Raw genomic sequence first — 23499 nt, forward strand, 5'->3', positions numbered from 1 at the left:
TCTCCTAGATCTTGATATTGTAATTTAAAAAATGTATAATTGATATTGTGTAACAAGAAGAAAAGGTCTAAAGGAGCAGGGGAAGTGGGAGGGGTAGGGGAAAGGAAAAAAGGGAAAAGAAAAAATATGAGAAAAGGAAAAAAAATGGAAAAAAGTCTTTGCAAATAGGGAAGGGTGAAGGGGGTGAAGGGAGGGCAAGGGAAGGGGGGAAAAAAAAGAACCAAGATACTCATGTAATGGTACAAGATCCCAATGATGAATGTAACTGTATTTTATACCAAAAATGTACCAACAAACTTAATGGGAAAAAAAATAAAAAAATAAAGCCCTAAAAGAAAATAACCTCCAACCCAGATTGTTGTAACCCCCAAAATTATCTTTTAAAATTGATGGAGAAATAAGACACTTTCATGACAAAGAACACCTGAAGGAATTTATGACCACCAATTCAGCACTCCAAAATGTTCTGAAGGACATTCTAGAAAGAGATAACAAGGACTACAAGTCTATGAACCCCAATCGAATGAATCCACCAGGCAAGGCAAGAAATTAAACAGATGGTGGAAAAAGGGGAACCAACAACAGGAAAATAACATGACAAGGATAAGTTAATACATATCAGTTATAACCATCAATGTAAATGGTCTCAACTGACCAATCAAATGAAACAGATTGGCAGAATGGTCAAGAAGCAAGATCCAACATTATGATGTATACAAGAAACACATCTGATTCAAAAACAAATTCCTGGACTGAAAGTCAAAGGATGGAAAACAATACTCTATGTGACAGGAACCCAGAAAAAGCAGGAGTAAGTATTTATTTGCAGACAAAGTGGATTTTGAGTCAAGGCACAAAAAAATCAAATAAGCCCTAGTACAATTGTAATGAGGGGCCCTAATACCCCACTGTCACAAATAGAAAGATCAACTTGACAAAGAATCAACAGAGAAATATCAGAACTGAACCAAAATTCTGAACAAATGAACTTAGTAGATGTCTACAGAGTGTTCCACCCCACAACATGAGCATACATATACTTCTCAGCTGCACATGGGACCTTCTCCAAAATAGAACACATACTAGCTCATAGAACAGGCTTAAATAAATGCAGAGGAATTGACATTATCCCATACATAGTATCAGACCATAATGCAATGAAATTGGAAATCAATGGCAAAAGAAACCACAAGAACTTCATAAACACATGGGAATTAAGTAACACCCTCCTGAACAACCAATGGGTCACAGATGAAATTAAAGAAGAAATTAGACAGTTCCTACAATTAAATAGTAATGCCAATACAACATAGCAGAACTTATGGGATGTAATGAAAGCAGTCCTGTGAGGGAAATTTATAGCAGTGAATTCCCATATCAGAAAAACAGAGTGAGCTCAAATAAACACCTAACATTGAATCTCAAGCTTCTAGAAAAAGAAAAGCAAATCAAGCCTAAGCTCATACAAGGGAGGAAATGATAAAGAGCAGAGAAATTAATGCAATGGAGACTAAGAAAGTAATACATAGAATCAATAAATTGAAGAGTTGATTCTTTGAAAGAGTAAAGAAAACTGACAAACCCTTAGCCAACCTTATCAAAAAAAGGAAAGAAAAGATTCAAATCCATACAATTAGGAATGAAAAGAGTGAGATCACAACAGATCCTGCAGAAATCCAGAAGCTCATTAATACCTACTTTGAGAGCCTGTATTCTAATAAGATGGAAAACACAAGAAGTGGACAAATTCCTAGATACATATGAATTACCAAAGCTGAATCAAAAAAGATATAAAAATTCTAAATAAACCAGTATCAGTCAATGAAATTGAACATGTAATTAAAAACCTACCAACAAAGAAAAGCCCAGGCCTTGACAGATTCAGTGCTGAATTCTACTAGAAATTTGGAGAAGACCTAATGCCACTACTTCTCAAACTCTTTAATGAAATTGAAAGGGAAGTAATACTCCCAAATTCGTTCCTGGAAGCAAGCATACCTTGATACCTAATCCAGAGAAAGATTCAACCAAAAAAGAGAACCACAGACCTATTGCCCTAATGAACGTAGAAGCAAAACTCCTGAGATTCTGGCAAGCAGAATGCAGCAAATCATCAAGAAGGTTATACCCCATGACCAAGCAGGATTCATCCCAGGGATGTGGGGTTGGTTCAACATATGCAAACCAATAAACGTAATACACCATATTAACAGAGCCATGGGCAAAAACCATACTATCGTCTTCTAAATAGAGGCAGGCTGAAATATAGTTCATGACTTCAGTAGAGTTATTTATACATCTATAAAATGTATAGAATATGGCTGGGCATGGTGGTGCATACCTGTAATTTCAGCACTCAGAAAGCTGAGGCAGGAGGATAGCCACAAGTTCAAGACCAACCTGGATTACACAGTGAGTTCAAGGTCAGCCTGAACTACAAAGTGAGACCCTGTCTCGAAAAATGTATAAAATATGTCATATTTTTATTTTATATACATGGAGTCATTTTATTCATATAGTTTGGATCCTTCCTTCTTAATAGTGTACCTTACAAAGTGTTACAGACTGATACATATAGACCTATGTATTCCTTTTAACAAGTACATGGCATTTTACAGTATAGATATACTATAATTATATTTATTTAACCAGTGTTCTATTGAGAATTTTGTATGTTATTTCCAATTTTTAAAAAAGATATACTGGCCATATAATTGTGATATATATCTTTGTATACATTTGCAATATATATGTAGGACAGATAACTTGAAGTGGGATTGATAAATCCAAGAATATGCACATTTAAACTACTAAAATCCTGACAGCCAAGCGTGGTGGCATATGCTTGGAATCCCAGCACTTGGGAGGCTGAGGCAGGAGGATTGCTGTGAGTTTGAGGCCAGCCTGGGCTATTTAGTGAGTTCAAGACCAGCCTGAACTAAAAAGGGACACCTTGTCTCAATCAATCAATCAATCAATCAATCAATCAATTCCTGATAGTTGTTGCCAAATTGTTCTTTGAAAAGGAAGTAACTACACTGTTATCAGCACAGTATGAAATTTATCCTTCTTTTCCTTTATACCACTCTTAGTGGTAGTCAGGTGAAGCATCTTTTTGAGTATTTATTGGAATAGTTGTATTTCCTCTTCTAAAATTTATTACCTTTTGAGCTGGGGATTTAGTTCGGTGGCACTGCACCTCCCTCGCAAGTGCAAGATCCTGAGTTCAATCCCTGGTACCAAAAAAAAAATATTATCTTCTTTCTTTGCTTTTTTCCCTCTGTAGGCTTATTTATTTATTGCAACATTGGGGATTGAACTCCGGGGCACGCTATTACTGGGCAACATCTCCTGTCTTTTTTTTGGTACCGGGGATCAAACTTGGGACCTTGTGCTTGAGAGGCAGGCGGTGCAACCACTGAGCTAAATCCCCAGTCCCATCTCCTGTCTTCTTATTTTGTATTTTAAGACAGGATCTGGGTAAGTTGCCCAGATGGCATTAAACTTGTGACCCTCCTGCCTCAGTCTCTTGAGTAATTGGGATTATAGGCACACCTTGCAGTTTATTTATTTTTATCATATATTTGCAGTAACTCTTTATAGTTATTAAGCCTATAGTTATTATGTGTGCAAATATTAATTTTTCCTTTGAGAAATATTTTCCTGTTTACAATGAAGAGTTTAAAATTTCTATTTAATAAAATTTATTTTTTCTTAAGACTTTTTCATGTTTCCCACCTCATGATTATAAATGCCCTGTATTTTCTTCTTTATACATTATAAAGTATATATTTCTTTATACTGCTATACTACTATACTATAATGTACACATTATACTTTATAGTGTAGATCTTTCAATTTATCAATCAATTTATTATTCATTTTAATCAATCAATTTATTTATTTATGCAATGCTGGGGATTGAACACAGGGCCTCCACACTAAGCTACATCTCTAGCCCTTTTTATTTTTTATTTTGAGACAGTGTGGAGAGCAGTGTGTGGAGAGTGGTGTTAGCCAAAGAGGCTCCATTTTGAATCTTACCCTCCATTGTATAGAGCAAGGAGACTATGTTATGAGGAACCGCATCCTTGTCGAATTAGATTGCCCTGGAATGTGATGAACGTTCTGTAACTCAGAGAAACAAGGAAGCCCATGAGGGTGGGGAATTCCCAAAGAACTAGAAAACAAGGAAGCAGGTGTCTCTGGATAAGGGTCATGATTAACAACCAAACTCACCTGTTGTATAAAAGAGAGGAGAAAAATAAACTTGGGCTCTCGGTCTCTGGGAGCCCTCCCGACTCTATCTCTTTGTCTTTATTTTTCTTCATCCTCACTCTCCCATTCAGGTACTGTTCGACAAGTGACGGCTGGCTCCGTCAAGACAGGATATCACTAAGTAGCTAATTTGCCCAAGCTGGGCTCAAATTTACAATCAACCTTCCTCAGCTTACTGAACCACTGGGATTACAGGTGTGTACCACTATACGTGGCTGTGGAATTTATTTCTGAGTATAGTATGAAATGTGCATCACATTATTTTTTCCTTATGGATCTTTTATTGTCTCATAACTATTTCTTGACCAGTCCTTCATTTTCTTCCTCTTGAGAAATTTTTTGGGTTTTTTTGTTTGTTTTTGAGATAGGGTCTCACTATGTAGTTCAGGCTGGCCTTGAACTCACCATGTAGCCCAGGCTGGCCTCAAATTTGCAGTGATCCTCCTGTCTCAGTTTCCCAAGTCCTGAGATTATAGGCATGCACCTGGTGAGAAATTCTACCTTTACCATATGCTGAACTCATTTGAGTACATGGGTCAGTTTTGAGACTATTGTTTATTACTACCCCAATACTGCATTGTTTTAATTACTGTAGTTTTACAGATTAAATATCTGAGAGAAAAGTTCTCCACCTTGTTTATTTCTCAAACTTTTTTGTTCTTTTTCTATTTCAGAAAAATGTGAGAATTTCAAATTACTTTAAAATTTTTGTGAAATTTTATACTAGGACTACCTTGGATTTATAGACTATTTGTGAGAATCAACATCTTTTTCTTCTAGGACATAGAATGTCTGTACATTTACTAAAATCTTAGGTCTTCTAATAAAGTTTTTTTTTTTGGTACCGGGGATTGAACTCAGGACCTTGTGCTTATAAAGCAGGCAGGGGCAACACTGAGCTAAATCCCTGGCCCATCTTCTAATAAAATTTTATAGTTTTTTTCTATATCTGTTTTACACATCTTGAATCAGATGAATGAGATCTTTTCTGTTACTTTTTATTAGTTATTACTGGCAATTTTGTACCTAGTTACCTTAATAAACAACCACTAACTGCAATGCTTATTTAAATTGAATCTCTTGAGCAGGGGAGTTAGCTCAGTGGTTCTGCTGCCTGCCTTGCAAGCGCAAGGTCCCAAGTTCGATCTCTGGTACCAAAAAAAATTTAAAAATAAATAAATAAATTGAATCTCTTGGTGGGGTTGGGAGGTCGCTCAGGGATGGAGCATTTGCCTAGCATGTGTGAGGCCTTGTGTTCAATACACAGTAAGGGTTGGGAGGAGTATTTTGGGATTACTTAGGTAGATAATCTTGCAATCTATAAATAGCATGGCTTTAACTCTTTCCAATATTTACTTACATCACATATTGATCTCATTATATTGGTTTGAATCTTTAGTGCAATGTGAATAGTGACGGTGATAACATGAGAATATTTTTATTTCACTATCACACACAATATTTACTATGGATTTTGATAATTTTTCTTTATTGAACTAAGATTCCTAATATCCTATGATAGAAAGGGCTTTTACTTTTTATTTTTATTTATTTATTTATTTATTTATAACATTAGAGACAGGTTATTTTGACTTTTATTTTTGCATACATATTTGGTTAAAAATCAGTGAATTTCTAGGCCCGGTTTGGGTAACTGAAGAGCTGTTATAAGTAGTTTATATTGTCTAGACTCAAGGTATGCTGTAAATACAGTCTGAAGTAAAAAGGGAAATAACATCTTTCTAAAGATAGGCTTGGATATTCTAATCCAGTATGTTAAGATGTTTCCTTTCTCTGGCAACAGGGCTGATTGATACCTGGCTGCTAGGGCACCATTCACAGGTATAGCCAAGAAAGCAGGGTACAAACCACCAAAAACTAAACCTATCAGTCCAGCTCGTGTCATGGTGTATGTTTCACAATTCAAATCACCTGTACTCAGAGGTAAACTTACAAAACTTGTATAAGTGGCATTTGCTGACAAAAATGGGATCACTGCCATTGGTAAGCCAGCAGCTATATGAGCCTTTGTCACATGCAAGGTGTGCCGATAAAGACTGTTTGCTATCAGACCACAGAAAGCAGAATTAAGTCCAATATATGTTGATCCATGTTCAAGGGGACTCCTGTCTGTTTCTGGAAGTTGGTTAATTTTTCTGGCTATGATATCAGTTAAGTTTTCCTTGATGGTATCATCCGGTTTAAGATTTTCCTTCTTAAGCCTTAGACTTACCCGCGCGTTCTTCCTCCACCACCCCGAGGTTTACTGCAACCTTTGGTCCACTTGCCAGGGTGCAGCCGTCTTTTAGTTAGGTGTTTTTGAGACAAGGGTTTGCCTGTGTAGTGTTGGCCTTGAACTCACGACATGGCCCAGGCTGGCCTCAAAGTCATGATCCTCCTTGCTAGGCATGGTGGTGCTCACCTGTAACCCCAGCACTTGGGAGGCAGAGACAGGAGGATTACTGTGAGTTCGAAGCCAGCCTGGGCTACACAGTGAGACCCTGTCTCAAAAAAAAAGTCATGATCCTCCTGCTTTAGCCTCCTGAATGCTGGGATTATAGATACGAGCCACCTGTCTGGGCTCAGAAAGGGCTTTTGCTTTTTTAGTGTTTTTAAAATCAGAAATGGATGTCACAAATGCTTTTTAAGAATCTAATTTATATAGTTCTTCCTTTTGAATAAAATGATTTTCTAAAACTGAACCAGCCTTATTGTTGAGACAGACATCATTTGGTCATTAAGCATTATTCTTATCAGATACTGTTAGTAACACCTAATAACACCGTATTTTATTTGGGATTCTTTAAATCTACATCATACACTTCAGTTTGTGCCAGCCTCCGCTAGTTGAGTAAAATGTGCTAGCTTGTTCTTGTCTGTATGCTTCCCATCTCAGTCGTTTTTAAAAATGGAAGTATACCTCTTAAAAGTGGATTACTTTTTATTATAGCTTTACTTAGGTGGAATGTAAAGTTGTGTGACAGATAAGGCTAAGCATGGTAGATAAGTGTGTAAATGAATGGAAGGTTGTATCTGATAACAAGCAGATCAGCCAATCTTCCTTGCCACCAATCTGGCTTTAGGAGCTCCAAACATAAAAACACAAGATGCATCTTTCATAAAATGTAGCATGTTTTCTACTCTAATATAGCTTAGATAAAATGCAACAATATCAATTTTCCTTTAATTTCATGAAACTAAAGGTCCTAAGTACTGTATGTTGAGGTCTGTGGTTATTAAGGAGGCTTTTAAAAAATCCTCCAGTTAAATCTCTTTATTTCTCTGCTTAAAGTAATATATCAATACATGTTTTGAATGTACAGTGCTGTAAGACTGAGGGCCTTACCAAATGCTCCGAGGAGCTGACTGCAGCGACGAACACCCGGGAAGGAACACACCAGACAAGTTGGAAAATAAAACAGATCTTTATTAGTCTGGCCAGATGGCACTCCCAAAGCAAAATAGCTCAGAGAGGCAACTGGCTCAGAGTCCGAGGCTGTTTTATAGGGGGTTGAGGGGGAGGTTAACATGTAGATTTATGAAAAAAAGGAACAAAGGTTAGTGGTCGACTGTCACGTACTGATGGTCAGCAGACATACACACTAATGGTCATGACCGTCACGTACTGATGGTCAGCAGACACATTGATGGATTGTTCTACAGGTAGTGGACCCGGGAACATTCGTTCTCCGGACAAACAAGGGGTTAAGCAATTTTACTTAGGAGCTCTGTTTCGTTACAGATTCTATTATCCCAGAACTAACAAGCACATTTTAACCATTAATTTACAAGTACAATAGAGGCTAGGGGAATAATTGATTTTGAAATCATGCAGTCCCACATTCCCCACTGATTTTCTGTAATCTAAGTAATCTTACACATAAATGTAGGCATCCATTGTATACAACAGCATGATAATAATAAGCATATACATATGATTATTATGGCAATGAATAGTTGTCTTAACCATTGTAAATTGAGCAGCCATTCAGTTAGCCATTTAAACAGATCTCCGCCATCCTCACCATGTACTTTTTGAGCCAAGTCTTTCAATTGTTTTACCTTTTTTTGATTTTGAACTATCATATTTTTTTATTTTTTTTCACAACCTTGGTGGTGGAAGAGCAACAAATAGTCTATCACTGCCCTATTATCTAAGATTGCCTGTCTCTGTTCTTGTAACTCTTGGTTAAATTGGCCAGAATATAATTGAAGGTTATTCCTTCACAGGTATAAAACCATCCCATTGGCAGGGAGATATGGCAATTGTTATACACAATTTTTTTTGTTTTATATGGCAGGACATCCCTTCCGACCGTTTTATCCTCAGACATTTGGTTGTACAATTTTCATACATAGCACATTGGGTATTATTTGACATAATTACCTTGGGTGTATATAATTTGACAGCATTTTTAGGTTTACGACATGAGGCATGTCCCCAATACATGATGGAAATTTACATCAACATTTAGATAGAATTCAGACAAATTAAGCGAGTTTGTCAATTGAATCCATACTTTTTTTGTGTGTGTGTGATCTAGTCCTCTTGGTGACAATACTGTTAGTGTCCCAGAGAATATTATCATGAAGGCGAAACATCTCCAACCCGCTCCAATCTTAGCTTTTGGTTGCCTAGTTGGCTGATAACCTTCCATTTGCCCTTTTTGACATCCACGGGGGGTCCTGCTTTCAGATGGTTGCGATGTATCCAGGCAGAATGTCCAGCCACCTTTACTGCCAAGGGAGTTGACAGGACAATAGGAACCAGTCCTTTCTAATGAGGTTCCAAGGTCTTGGAATCAAACCTGTGAATAAAAACCAAATCTCCCGGCTTATAGGGTAAAGGTTGTAAAGGTTTTTCATTTGGACTAGTCATTTCCTCTTGTAATGTCTCATGTAGCTCTGACTGAAGCTAATGAACTGCTTTTAAGGATTTAAGGAGGCGAAGGTGGGAAAACTTTTCCTTTAATTCTACATCTATTAATGGAATGATTGGGGGAGATCACCCATAAATAATCTGGAAGGGGGACAGATTGAGGGGAGGCTTGGGAGTGCACCTTGTTCAGAGGAGGGCAAAAGGGAGAAGCTCTACCCAACCTAGTTCAGTCTCCAAGCATAATTTAGTCAGAATCTCCTTTAAAGTTTGATTTGTTCTGTCCTGAACTTTGAGGCCTATAGGCACAGTGTAGGTTCCACTTTATTCCACGAATATTACTAATTAATTTAGATATCTTGGCCATGAAGGCTGGACCATTGTCGGGCCCCAGAGCTAAGGGCAAACCAAATCGGGGAACTATTTCTGTCAGGAGCTTTTTAACTGTTACTTTAGCTGTCTCCCTCTTAGTGGGGTATGTTTCTACCCATCCTCAAAACGTATCCACAAAAACTAGCAGGTATTTGTACCCATACATGCCAGGCTTCATTTCAGTAAAGTCCAATGCCCAATGTTCTCCTGGAGTTAGTCCTCTGTGTCGGACCCCTGGGGACCCGGTTACCCGATTAGCATTTACCTTGAGGCAGGTGGGGCACCCTCTCACCATGTCCTGGGCCTTTTGGGCTAATCCCTCACTGACGAAATGAGGTCACAGGGCAGCCATCATCCTTTTCTCGCCGAGGTGGGTGGACTCATGTAGTTCTCGCAGCAATGTATCTGCTACAGCGGCTGGGAGCACCACCTTTTCATCTTTAGTCTTCCACCATCCATGTTCTCCTCGAATCCAATGTTTCCTGTTCATTTTTTTAATTTCTCTGTGTATTCTGGTTTCTCTGGGAGCACCAGCATGGGAAGCAGAACCATTTGTCTCCCCACTGATTTTTGGGCAGCTTGTTTGGCTGCCTGGTCAGTAGCATTAGTACCAATTGTTTCGGGGCGAAGCCCCTTCTGGTGCCCATGGCAATGGATGATGGCAACCTCTCTGGGCATCCAGATGGCTTGTAGTAATGTCAATATCTCAGTCTTAGTTTTGATTTTTTTTTTTTTTTTAGAGGTCAACAGTCCATTTTGATAAATTTCCCCACGTACATGGGTGGTGGCAAAAATGTAATGGCTACCAGTGAATATATTTATCCTCTTTTTTTTTTTTTTAATTCCAGAGCCTTGGTCAAGGCAATCAGCTCAGCTCTCTGAGCTGAAGTCCCTTGAGGCAGCCCCTGTTCCCATTTTACCTGTTGGTCCTGGTTGACCACTGCTGTTCCAGCATATCATACACCATCCAGAACGAAACTGCACCCATCAGTATAGAAAGTTATCTCTGCGTGGGGTAGGGCTTGGTCTGTTACGTCCGGACACCCTGCCCTCAAATTTTCAAGAGTCTCGAGACAATCATGGATGGGCATTTGTTTGTCAGATTCTGGGAGTAGAGTAGCCAGATTGAGGCTAGCGGTGGTGGCAAACTTAATGCTTGGCTGTTCTAACAAGAGTCCTTGATACTGTAACAGTCTGGCATTAGCCATTTGCTAGGTGAGCTATTCAGCAAGGGCTCAATGGCATGGGGAGTGATCAAAGTCAAATCCTGTCCAAAGGTCAATTTGTCAGCCTCTCAGGTTAAAGCAGCTGCTGCTGCTACTGTCCTCAAACAAGTAGGCCACCCTCGGGCCACTGGGTCAAGCTTCTTTGAGAGGTATGCCACAGGCTGCTTCCATGGCCCCAAAAGCTGAGTAATCACTCCCTTAGCTACCCCATTTTTCTCTGCCACATACAGGGTAAAGGGCTTGTTTAAGTCTGGCAATACCAGGGCTGGTGCCAATGCAAGTGCAGTCTTAAGCAATTGAAATGCCTGCTGGCAAGCCTCAGTCCATTCGAGGGGTGTATTTCCTCCCGCAGTGGCCTCGTGCAGGGGTTTGGCAATCTCAGCAAAGCCAGGAATCCAAATCCTGCAATAGCCAATAGCCCCTAGGAACTCTCGCACCTGTTTCTTTGAGCCTGGCTTCAGAATCTGGAGAATTGCGGATACTCTCAATTCTGTCAGCCTCCTCTTTCCCTATCTTTTTAGCCATTCTATCCTCAAAAGGATCCCTGTTGTTAAACATCTTCATTGTCACACTCATCAACTTTTCCCTGTTTTTTCCCTCAAACCCCTCCATTTGCTGCAATTTTTTTTCTAATATCTGGGGCCGACTGAGTAACAAAAGCCAAATTAATTGCCTGTTGATTTGCAGGGGCATCTGGGTCAACTGGAGTATACGTACGGTATGCTTCCAATAGATGCTCCAGAAAGGCAGAAGGGGATTCCTCAGGCCCTTGAAGGACCTCGCTTACCTTACTCAGATTGGTAGGCTTTCGAGTGGCTCCCCTCAAGCCAGCTAGGAGATGCTGACAGTAGTTGTGGAGAGCTTCTCTCCCGCCTGAGGAATTAGCTTGCCATGGGGGATGGGTGGATGGAAGTTGCGCCTCAATATGGGCCCGCTGTTGTTCATCCAGTGGGCCCTCTAATCCTCCTAACACCGATTTTATGGCCTGTCCTCAAATTCTTTCTCTTTCTTCAGAGGTAAAAATGGCTTGGAGAAGTTGCTGGCAATCATCCCAGGTTGGGTCATGGGTATGAAACACAGATTCTAGGAGGGAGATCAAAGCCTGGGGTTTTTCTGAAAAAGGGGGATTTTGATGTTTCCAATTATACAAATCACTGGTAGAGAAAGGGATATAGACATAATGACCCTGTTCTATTTCCCTAAGAGGCAGAAGAGGAACTGAATTAGTCCCTTCAGTGGGAGCCCTGCTGGGACCATAAGCAGCTCCTGTTCATGTGTGAGAAGGGGAGGTTACAGAATCTGGACACTTTTCTTCTTCAGGAAGAGGAGGATAGAAGGGGTTCCGAGATCTGGGGCCGATTTTATCAGATGAGGATGATGGCTCCACATAAGGTGGAGGTCTTATTTCAAGATCTAAGGGGTCAGGATCTTGCGAGAGCACCAGCTTGGGAGCTCGGGCTTTTGCCTCTTGGGGTTTACTTGGGGTCATAACCAAAATGCGAGAGCTTGTTTGTAGGGAACAATGTTGCAACCAAGCTGGAGGCTCCTGACAAGCCTGAACCCAGATATTTATATATGGAAACTGATCAGGATGGCTAGGGTGTCCAGTGACCTTTTTCCATACCGCCTGGCAGAGGCTCGGATCAAAGGAGCCCTCTGCTGACCATCCAACTCCAAAGGCCGGCCACTCCAATTGACACAGGGAGCGAAGTTTTCCACGAGAAAATTTAACCCCATATTCGTCCTCCTGCTCGGGGAAAAAGCCAATTTAAAATTAGTGAGAAAACAATCCAACGGAGTATTCTTGGAGCCGGATCCTCCCATCTCTGCCCTTGATGGTTTGGAAAAGAAGTAAACACAAAACGGACAGGACATTAACATATGACGAACAAGATGAACAGGCACCACAACAGAACCAAAACTAAATCTTCCCTTGTTCCTCGTCAGGAACCTTGGGGTTAGGGGAGGCTTACTGGCTCATCAGCCACCTCACTCCCAACAACAAACGGTTGCAACTGGCCAAAAACTTACCTCCGGAGGTTTTTCTGAGGTCTGTGCCTATGAGTCTCCTGCTGGATCCTGCCGCAGAGTCTCAGCTGAACCAGGGTTCCTTACCCAGGGATCTCGCTGGGGCCTCCAAAATGTAAGACCAAGGGCCTTACCAAACACTCCGAGGAGCTGACTGCAGTGATGAACACCCGGGAAGGAACACACCGGACAAGTTGGAAAATAAAACAGATCTTTATTAGTCTGGCCAGATGGCACTCCCAAAGCAAAATAGCTCAGAGAGGCAACTGGCTCAGAGTCCGAGGCTGTTTTATAGGGGGTTGAGGGGGAGGTTAACATGTAGATTTACGAAAAAAAGGAACAAAGGTTAGTGGTTGACTGTCACGTACTGATGGTCAGCAGACATACACACTAATGGTCACGACCGTCACGTACTGATGGTCAGCAGACACACTGATGGATTGTTCTACAGGTAGTGGGCCCGGGAACATTCGTTCTCCGGACAAACAAGGAGTTGAGCAATTTTACTTAGGAACTCTGTTTCGTTACAGATTCTATTATCCCAGAACTAACAAGCACATTTTAACCATTAATTTACAAGTACAATAGAGGCTAGGGGAATAATTGATTTTGGAATCATGCAGTCCCACAGTACTGGTCTGTGAAAAGGACTATTGAGATTTTGATTATAGATTTTTTGTTTGTTTGTTTTTATATTCAGAAACTCAGAAGGAAAATTTTCTAGTAGAAGAAAAAAAAATCATTGGGTAGAAAGATACGTTAAAAACAGGGAAGTAACACTCAGGTGCCAACTGTCCTCCTACTTTCAAGGCGATGTCCAGGAACAGAGGAAGCATTCAGAGCCACAGTTTTTCCTTCCTTTTCAGAGAGGCGGAGCTTAAAATTGTCTAGAATTCAGATGCTTATTAATGACTGCTCTGTGGCAACTAAACCAAAAGGACAAGCAGCTGCTCTGCCCTTTAATTCAAACCACACCGGATACAAAGCTTCTGCTACGAGATGGAAACCAACATGTATCTTCCCAAGGAGTCATGCTATCTAGGACCTCATGTAAGTAATGGAGCAATTCCATAGAGCTTTGTAATTGGCATTGCTATCAGGAAAGGGGGGATTATAAGGAGGAAGAGAAAAGCTTTGTTTTTAAATCTATCATATCCAATATTTTTTAGATTTTTTTTTAACTGCTAACTCAGGTTAGTCATACTACTATTGCTATTTGTTTCTCAGTTGTGCATTTTTAAAGTGAAAGCTGACAATAAACTCTTTCCTCCAGATTCTTGATGCTCTCATCAGATAAAATGGGTTTGCTTTTATTTTTTTAATCCCCTGCTTTAAAAACAATTTAACTCCAAAAGGTACTACAATGTTCACTATAACTATTTTTTCTTTGATTTTGAAACATGGCATGTAGGGCTACCTAGTTTATATCTCCTTTTCCCCGTTTAACTGACCACATGGAAAGGAGGTACATAACTCTGAGTTACTTAGTGTTTAAGCCAAAATGAAAGAAAATTTCCCCATGTATCAATATAGTTTATATAATCTAAATATTTATTGAGGCTAATGGATATCCAGATGTTTTAGGAAATCATCAGCACATTTCAGGTGTACAGTTTAGTTTAAAGATCATCTGCAATTAAGAAATGGCTTATCAGACTTTTTCAATCAGATAATATCATTCCTAAGCTATTTTCAACATAGTTTGCTTCTAGCTATATTACTTATGCAGTAACAGAATTTCAGTTTGCTTTTTAAAATGAGAATATATTGTTTTCATTTTTAAGTATTACTTAAATTTAAATTCAAGGTCAGATTTCTCAGCTTCTAGTTGGAACTTCTAAGTTGTTGTTGTTTTTTTCTGGACATGTCTTCAATGAAATTTACTAAGAAATCATTGTCTCTAGTCACAAAGGTGCCAGTTACTCTGAGTAATTTCTCCACCTATTTTTCATATGACTGACTTTAAAACTGTGGCTTGAATGTATCATTTCATTCAGCTGCTTGATGTTTGGTGGTTTCTATGACCACATCAACCCTGAAATTCTCTATGGGGTCTAGTCTCTTAATCCAGTTATATTTTCCAATATTCCTCAACAAAACATTTCTCCTGTCAGCCCGGTTTCCCCTTTATGCAGTTCTCATTCTCAATTTTTTTCTTTTTTGTCTTCAATTACACTGTGTTCTCCTGCAGTAAAATTCTCTCTTAAAATGCAAAACGGATAGGATTTCACAGCATACTGAATGTGAGAAGTAAAGGATAGGGAGAAGTCAAAGATGTCTCCCAGGTTACTGGGCAGATGACAGAATCATTCTCTGAGAATCAGAAGAGAAGCGAAAGCCCAGGAGTATGGAAAGAAGAAAACTTTGAACAAGCTGATCTGAAAGGCCTGCAGAGCACATCCAAATAAAGTTGTCCTATAAGCAGTTGGTCCTATAAGCAGTTGAGTTTGGGCTGAGAAGAGTGGGCCATAGATTCAGAATTAGGCATAATTTTAAATGTTTGTTAAGCCATACAAGTGAATGAAGTCAAGCTGGAGGAATACTAAAATGAGATATAAGAAAAGCTAAATACAGACTTTGGGAAATAACAACATTTTACAATGAGGAAATATAGCAGCCAGAGAGGTTGGAGGTAGACAGGAAATCAAGTGTCTTAGAAACCCAGAAGTAAAATGTTTTAAGAATGAAGCAATGACCAACAATATAAAGAATGGGTTAAATGAAGATAGAGGGCAGAAAAGAGGGGTGTGTGGGCATTTGGAACAAGTGAGCCAGAAGAGAAAACACAGCCAGACAAGCATCATTGAACATTTAACATAATGTACAGTAGACTGAAGTCCCTGGGCTTCCACAGAAACTTACACCTTATAAAATTTAATAATTCTCTCTGAGAATCTTATTGTCTAAAGCTTAGGCAACTACTATGTGTAAAATATACCTGTTCCTGGGTATCCCTCCCACCCCACCAAGGATACTGAAATCTGTGGATGCTCAAATTCCTTATATAAAATGGCATCATATTTGCATCCATCATTATTTGCATACACATCTTCCTGTATATTTTAAATAATCTCTAGATTACTTCTAACACTTAATACAATGTAAAGACTATGTAAACAGTTGTTATATTGTATTATTTAGGGAATAACAAACAAGAAGAAAGCCTGTACATTTCAGTACAAATGCAGGATTTTTTTCTGAATATTTTGATTCAGTTGCTTGAATCCACAGATGCAGAACCTTCAGTTACAATAGGCTGATTATACTATAGAAGAGTTCTAAATTGGCTAAAAATAAGAATATTGCAAGCTGGTAACCAGAGACAAAAAAAAAATTGAAGGAAATGGATAGGATACAAAATGTAGTTGGATGCCTCAGGCTAACAGTGAGTATGCAATTTTTGTTTTTGTTTTTGTTGTTTTTAAACTGGGGATTGAACCTAGTACCTTCACACTGAACTGCATCCCTAGCTCCCTTCCCTACTTTTAAATTTTTTTATCTTGAGACCAGGTCTTGCTAAGTCACTAACTTGTCCAGGCTGGACTTAAAGTTTCCATCCTCCTGCCTCAGCCTCCCAGAGTGCTGGGATTTCAGGCCTGTTCCACCACGCCTGGCTTCTCCAGATTCTTAATCTCATGAAAACATCTTCTAGTGCTGCAAACTCATATCCAAAACTAGAACTCATATCTTCTCATCTATTCCAGTTTATGCCCAAATACACTTCTCTTCTATTTTATATAACAGCATCACTAGGTTTTTGGTTTTTGGTACCCAGGACTGAACTTGGGACCTTGCACTTTCGAGGAAGGCACTGGAACCACTGAGCTAAATCCCTGGCCCTAGCATCACTAGTTGCTTGAAGCAAAAACCTTAGTCATTCTCTTTCATCATCCTGCCACAGTTATCTGTGCTTCAACATTCTGTTTGTTCTCTTTCAGCATTCTTTGGGCTCTCTTAATTCCCACTGCTATCACCAGTTCCTGAAATCTTATTCCTAACTGGTGTCACTTCTTCCTTGACCCAACCCATCATCTGTATTTCTAATCAAGCAAGTTCGATCCTGATTAAAAGCCCTGTTTCCAACATCTATGTTGTAACACCACTACATTTCTCCTCACTCTTCGACTCACTGTGGTCTTCTATTCTTGGTTCATTATAAAGACTGAACAACACTATCGTAGTACTAAGATCATAAGCCTACACGCTGGAGGATGGTCTGTGAAGGAAGCTGAACACAAGTGATGTGGGCTAGCCATGAAGAGAAGAATAGAGATGGCAGTGAATCTTTGGTGGATAACGTAGTACTCCTTTGACTCAACATTTATTGACTGTTTCTTATGATTCAAGGAACAGTCAGACAGACATACTTAACAGGGCTAACTTCAAGGAATTTATGATCTGATTAAAGAAATAGGTCATATATAGGGAGGTGAATAATATGATTTTTTTTGATTCCTTGTATATCAGATATATAACTTTATAGTCATATATATTCAAAGACACCACATAATTAATAATAAATACTTAAGCCAAGTGTTATAGGAATTCAGAGGAGGAAGGATTATTTTGGGAGTGTTTGGATTGCATTTCAGAACAGAAGACTGAAGCCTGAGTAAGGCATAAGTAGCAGAGATAGGAAATAGCCTTCTGTGGGGAATGATATAAACAATGGCACAGAGAAAATGTTCAAGACCCAATGATGTGGGTAGGGGAATAATATTGGTAAAATCAGCAAGAGATTAGGTTCCTTAAATAGCAAACTTGAGATGCAGGCATACTTCATCCAGCAGAGAAAAAGGCACTACTGGTTTTTCTTTCTTTCCTTTTTTGTTTTGGTTTTTGAGGCAGGGTCTTGCTATGTAGTTCAGGCTGGCCTTGAACTCATAGCAATCCTCCTGCTTCAGCCTCCTGAGTGCTGAGATTAGAGGCAGGTGCTACCTTGCCTCTCCTGGTTTTTCTTAAGTGAAGAAATACTTGATGAAAGCAGTCTTTTAAGGAGATTACAGGACAAGTTAGAAGAGCAGGGGAAGTGGGGAATGGAGAGCAAGTAGAAACAGTAATCTAGGTCTTTGATGCCATATATATTTTTTGAGACAGTTTAACATAACTGATTTTTTTGTAATAAAAAACTCTACATGGGGCCTGGGGATTTAGCTCAGTGGCACTGCGCCTTCCTCGAAAGCACAAGGTCCTGAGTTTGATCCCTGGTACCAAAAAACCAAAAAAACCCCTCTACATTAAATATACACATTGATTATAAATAAATCTTGATTTTTAGGTTTATAAAATAATTGGAAAAATAGACATCTCAGAATTAAAGAAATAAAATGATACAGAAGACCTAAACAAAGACTGTAGGAATGAGAAGGAAAAAACAGATGCAAGAAACATTTTGAAGAATTTGGCAGACTGGGTGTTAGAAGTCAGAGAGAGTACAGATTAAAATTCAACTCCATGATTTTCAGTGTGAATGAAAGCATGACAGGGTAGTACCAGTAAAAGTAACAGGGAACCCAAGAGGGAAAATCTGAACTAAGTTTTCTGTATGTGCAGTTTGAGGTGTGGACCTGGAGCTGGGAGAAAAAGTCAGGCTGGAGCAAGAATCTAAGGAATTATTTACATGGAAATCAAAGTGAAAGACTTACGAATGAATAAAATTCTGGCTGGTATGATGCTACATGGCTGTAATCCCAGCACTCAGTAGGCTGAGGCAGTAGGATCACCAAACGCGTGAGTTTGAGGCTGACCTGGGCTCTATAGTGAGTTCAAGGCAAATCTGAACTACATAGTGAGACCCTGTCTCAAAAAAACCAAAACAACACAAACAACAAAAAAAAGTGAATATAATTCTGTCAAACGGTATATGTAGAGAACCAAGGGCAGCATAATCATGAATGCTCACATTCAGGGGTAGGAAGAGATGTAAGGAAGAAAAACAAATAATCTGAAAAGCAGAATTAGATTTATTCAAGAATAGGGGCATGAAAGACATTAGAACAGAGAGGTTGAAGCCTTATGTTCTTGATTAGGCTTTGTAGATGTTAATTATGTATATCTATCTGGAGGTGTCTTAAGCATTTGGGTAAGGTGTTATTGTTTTGTGATGGGGTCTTGCTATGTTACTCAGGTTGGTTTTGAACACTTGGGCTCAATCTAGTCTCCTGCCTCAGCCTCCCGAGTAGCTGGGACTATAGGTACATGCCAGGCATGTACAGATATGTGTACCTTGCTTTATGTAGGCATTAAAAAGCCTACTTGAGTATTCCCAAGGAATGTCTATGTGGGGCCCCTCAGTCATTAGCTGCATGCTGACTACCAAATGTGGACTATTATTCAGCTTCAGGAGCTTTGGACAAGAACCTTGGTTATTTCCTTAGCTTATTATGTTGGGATATCATGAAATTTTTCCAACGGCCTTTTGCTGTTATTGAGTGATGTTGATCCTTTAAAGTTGAAAAGAATGTATCTCCTGTGTAACTTTTTTTTTTTGGTACCGGGGATCGAACTTGAGACTGCGCACTTGTGAGGCAGGCAGTGGCACCACTGAGCTAAATCCCTGGCCCCCTCCTATGTAACTTTTACCAAGCACCTATTTTAGAACATAATTGTGCTGATCCACCTTTTTATAACAGAATTGAAGTTAAAGGCAAACTAGTTTTTAACACTTTTCCAGTCCTTCTGGAATAGTTGTGCCAATTAAGCTTTCTGAACTTCTATTAGTAAGGGATGATTGTGTGCTCTCTGGCTTATATCATTTCCCTAACAGCCAGACAATAAAATAATTTATCTCATAGTCCATACAGAAATAATATAGTTTAAAATCCCAATAAAGGTCAATATTTCACAAAAACAAATGCAAAGTTGTATTTATTTGTACCTTTATTCTACATTTGAGAAAGCTAACATGGAGATAGCTCACCACAGGTGCTCTAAAAAGCTGACTGGGGCTGGGGTTAGTAACACAAACCCATAACCCCAGAAATTTTCAAAAAGTTCAAGTCCTGGGCCAGGGATATAGCTCAGCAGTACTGCACTTGCCTGGCAGGCTCAAGGTCCTGAGTTCGATTCCTGATACTGGAAAAAAAAAATCTCTAGGGATGGCCGGGATTTAGCTCAGTGGTGCCATGCCTGCCTCGAAAGCAAATGGTCCTGAGTTCGATGCTGGGTACAAAAAAAAAATGTTCAAGTCCCAACTGGGCGACTTAGTATGATTCAGTCTAAAAAATAGGGACAGAGGAGGAGATGGACTGGGGTAGGGATGTAACACAGTGAAGGCCCTAGGTTCAACCCGAGTACTGAGAGAGACAGACAAGAGACAGAGAGAGACAGAGACAGAGAGAGAGATAGAGAAGGAAGGAGAGAGAAAGGAAAGAAAGAAAGAAAAAGAAAGAAAGAAAGGAAGGAAGGAAGGAAGGAGAGGGAGAGAGAAGGAGAGGAGAAGAAAAAAAAGACAAGAAGCAAGCAAACTAGTTGAGTAGCATGAATACTGATTAAATGATTCTGAAATGTGAACTTCAAAAAGATCTCTCTTCTAGTCTTGACTATTTTAATCAGTACATTTATAAACATATCTTTTATTCTCATGCTTTTGTGAACCAGAAGTTGACACATACAGTTTAGGATGTTACTGAATTATTTTAGCCAATGTAATCTTAATCCTTAAATGTTTTTTTTCCTAGGGGAAAAGACCTTCTTCCCCTATATGGTATAGTCTCATAAGACTACTCAGTGAAACAGAAACAAGTCTGTTGTGAGGAGGCTGTAAACAACCTGACCTATGCTATGGTATCTGGTTTATAAGGTGTATTTAACCTCTGTACACTAGACACTCTGACAGTTAAAAGTGTTGTGGCTGAGGTACAGAGTAGGGTGATAGGAACAGCTAACGGAGATTTTTACTAAACTATCCAGCTTAGAATGGCAATTGTTCTTTAAAGTACTCTTTCCCACTGAACTCTTCCTTTGCCTTAGTCATTTTCAACATAGTTCTCTAGGCATTATCAATGAGTAGGTGTTTGGGATTAAAATACAGTAACAGTTGGAAAAATCTCCCTAATTTACAGTTTTGTTGTTATTATCTTCTGATTGCAAGGAACAGGGCATCTTAAGACCGAGAGGATTTATTTTAAATTGATTGAAAGTCGAAAGTTGTTCAGATGCAGGACAAGTCAGGTGCTAGATTCTCTCCCAATGGCCCAGCTGTCCTGTTACAGCACAGGTGTGTCTATGTTTTTGATGTGGTAGTCTCACATCCAATGGCCAACCCTGTTTGCCCCTGCCCAAAAGCCCCAGAGAAGTAATTTAACATACTTAGTTAATTACCATTATGTTAATTAACTAACCACAGCTTTGGTGCCAGGTTTTTTTTCTTGGATCATGGATAGGCAGCTCTTGAGTAGGCAGCCCACGTACACTGGTAATTTTTTTTTTCCCTTTAGCCTAGTAGTCCTTTTTTGCGAAAATTCAAAATTCAACATCTGCTTAGGTATTCTACATATCAGCACAAATTTATTTTTAAAAAGCTTGTACAAATTGGTATCATTTTTTCAAAAGACAGTAAAATTTCTTTGTTTCTTTTTCAATGCTGGGGGTTGACACCCAGGTCCTTGCACATGTTAAACAAGCACACTACTCTGAGTTAAACTCCCAGCCCACATTTTATTTTTTTGAAAGCTTTATTAAATTAGTAGATCAGGAGAATGCCATATATATTTATATCTTATTTTAATGAAGTTATATTTAAAATTCTCTTAGGACTTTGGTGTAATTCAGAGATTTAAGCTGGATAACAGAAGAGGTACATGGATTCTTTTTTTTAGGTACCGGGGATTGAACTCGGGTCCTTGTGCTTGTGCAGCAGGCGGCGAGACCACTGAGCTAAATCCCCAGGCCTGTGGATTCTTAACTAATGGAACAACTTACCCCAAAAATGATGCCCAAGATCAACTTGATACAGGTTTCTGTCATGATGTGTAAGGGCTGACCTTAGGCATCTTTGCCTTCTGTGCTTTGGTCTCCTGATCTATAAAATGGGGATGACAGAATGTATATCTCAAGTTTGTTATGAGTAATGAGTGAATGTAGATACAATGTTTAGAATAGTAGACAACTAATACATGGGTACAGTTTACAGAGTGGCAGAGTATAGTAATTAAATCCAAGTAACAGCCAAAAAAATATTCCCAAAGTGACCAGATGAGTATCAGGAATACTGCAGAAACATTTCCTCTTTGATGAGGTTTGATTAAATATTCTTATAAAATACAGGATTCTTTGGTAGATGCCTTATATTCTGAATCCTTTAAATTATATTTCAGCTAAAGAAGTAATCTGTACAAAAATAAGATTTTTATTATACTGCAAATCCGTAAGTACTTTTTTGCCAGCCCATCAGAGTTCTGGGGTTACAAGCAGGTGCCAGCACACCTGGCTTACAATTCAAATTTTTACAAACTAAACACATTTATGCCATCAGCACCCAGATTTAAAAAAATAAACATTAAACACCGTTTGGCTATTTTATAGGATTTCAATCATATTCTGCCCCAAATTAAAACTTCACTTTTCCTTCCCAATCCCAGTTATTTCCTCAGCCTTTCTCATGTTAGTAAATGACACATCCAATCACCTGTCAGTAACAACAGTAACCCGAGTCACTGATTGCTTCCTTTTCTATCATTCCCTTATCTCTAATCCACAATTAAGTTTCATCAAATTTACTTCCAAAAAAAAAAAGTCTATCCACTTGAGTTTCCACTGACACCAATTTGACTCCCAAGCAACCGATTTTCCACTCGGGCCAAAATGATATTTTAAAAAGAAATCTGATGGCATTTCCTTGCACAAAACCCCTTAATTTCTGAACCTTTGAGCCGATGTGACCGTCTAGTGACTCCAAACTAGCTGCATGGGAAACTGTTCTTAAGTATTCTGCAAATTAGAGCTTCACATTAATTGAAATATATCATGAGGGCCCGGGACTCAGTGGTTCCAGCGCCTGCCTTGCAAGCGCAGGGTCCCAAGTTTGATCCCCGGTACCAAAAAACAAAAACAAAAAAACATCAGGAACTGCAAAAGTTTGATGGGACTTGAAATTAGTTTTATGGCAAGAAAGGCAAAAAACCTCAATAGCTATTAGAGTATTTAGTTTCACCTGTGGTAAATCGTTTTAATGGTCGTAAAAATCCACTTAATATCTTGGGTCATCAACTCAAATTTCCATTAATGGTGATCCGGGCATTTGAAAAAGAACATCAAAATTCAGCAGGAGCTGTTCGAGCGAGCCCTTTCCTGCCATGCCTCTCTGGACCTCCCCGGACCTTCGACCTAACTAGGGGTTTCCCGCAGTGGAAATCGACGCTGACCTGCCAGTAACACTGGGCTACCTCCTCCACTCTAGCCTTCTAGCAGACGCGGCCGGGGTAGACGAGGTTTAACTCCAGGGACAACTCTGGGCCTGACGGGCTGCAGGACAGTATTGCTTTGGTGCTGGTCTATTAAGTGATTGAGGAAATCGAAAGCATAAGAAATGCCAACTTGGGTGCAAGGCCAAAACAACTATCCCTTGGGAAGACGTGTCTCTAGAGGACAGACCACCTCAGAAGGCACAAGAAGTTACCAAGCAACTCCACGGAGAGGCGGTGCCACAAAGACGGAAGACTGCGCCCGCCAAACACCCGACCCCAAGAACAGCAGGGAGGGGGCGAGGAGGTGGGATGG

At 39.4% G+C, this 23499-nt stretch overlaps 1 protein-coding gene, 1 long non-coding RNA gene and 1 pseudogene across 5 annotated transcripts in view; 1 reads left to right on the forward strand and 2 right to left on the reverse strand.

Annotated features, from left to right (window-relative positions):
- Positions 1–5888: 5888 nt before the first annotated feature.
- Positions 5889–6321, reverse strand: LOC101701499 (transmembrane protein 126A pseudogene; annotated as a pseudogene).
- A 1363-nt stretch (positions 6322–7684) lies between these two features.
- Positions 7685–23496, reverse strand: LOC147825835 (uncharacterized). The gene is made up of 3 exons (XR_015440016.1): positions 23145–23496; positions 21703–21802; positions 7685–12934 (listed from the first exon to the last, which is right to left on the reverse strand). It is a non-coding gene; the product is annotated as an uncharacterized LOC147825835 (long non-coding RNA).
- Gne (glucosamine (UDP-N-acetyl)-2-epimerase/N-acetylmannosamine kinase) overlaps positions 13658–23499 on the forward strand; it is a 55392-nt gene continuing 45550 nt past the window's right edge. For 2 of the 4 annotated variants that reach the window (XM_087183694.1, XM_087183699.1), the window contains exon 1: positions 13658–13830. In XM_087183694.1, the coding sequence (XP_087039820.1) occupies positions 13780–13830 (51 nt within the window). In that variant the 5' untranslated portion in view covers positions 13658–13779. The remainder of the gene's footprint in view (positions 13831–23499) is intronic. The other 2 variants (XM_004870102.4, XM_087183704.1) reach the window with 2 other exon arrangements.

Source organism: Heterocephalus glaber, unplaced genomic scaffold (assembly GCF_053883595.1).
Source record: "Heterocephalus glaber isolate CG9 unplaced genomic scaffold, H.glaber_assembly_v1.0 deba00001481, whole genome shotgun sequence".
NCBI classification, from domain to species: domain Eukaryota; kingdom Metazoa; phylum Chordata; class Mammalia; order Rodentia; family Bathyergidae; genus Heterocephalus; species Heterocephalus glaber.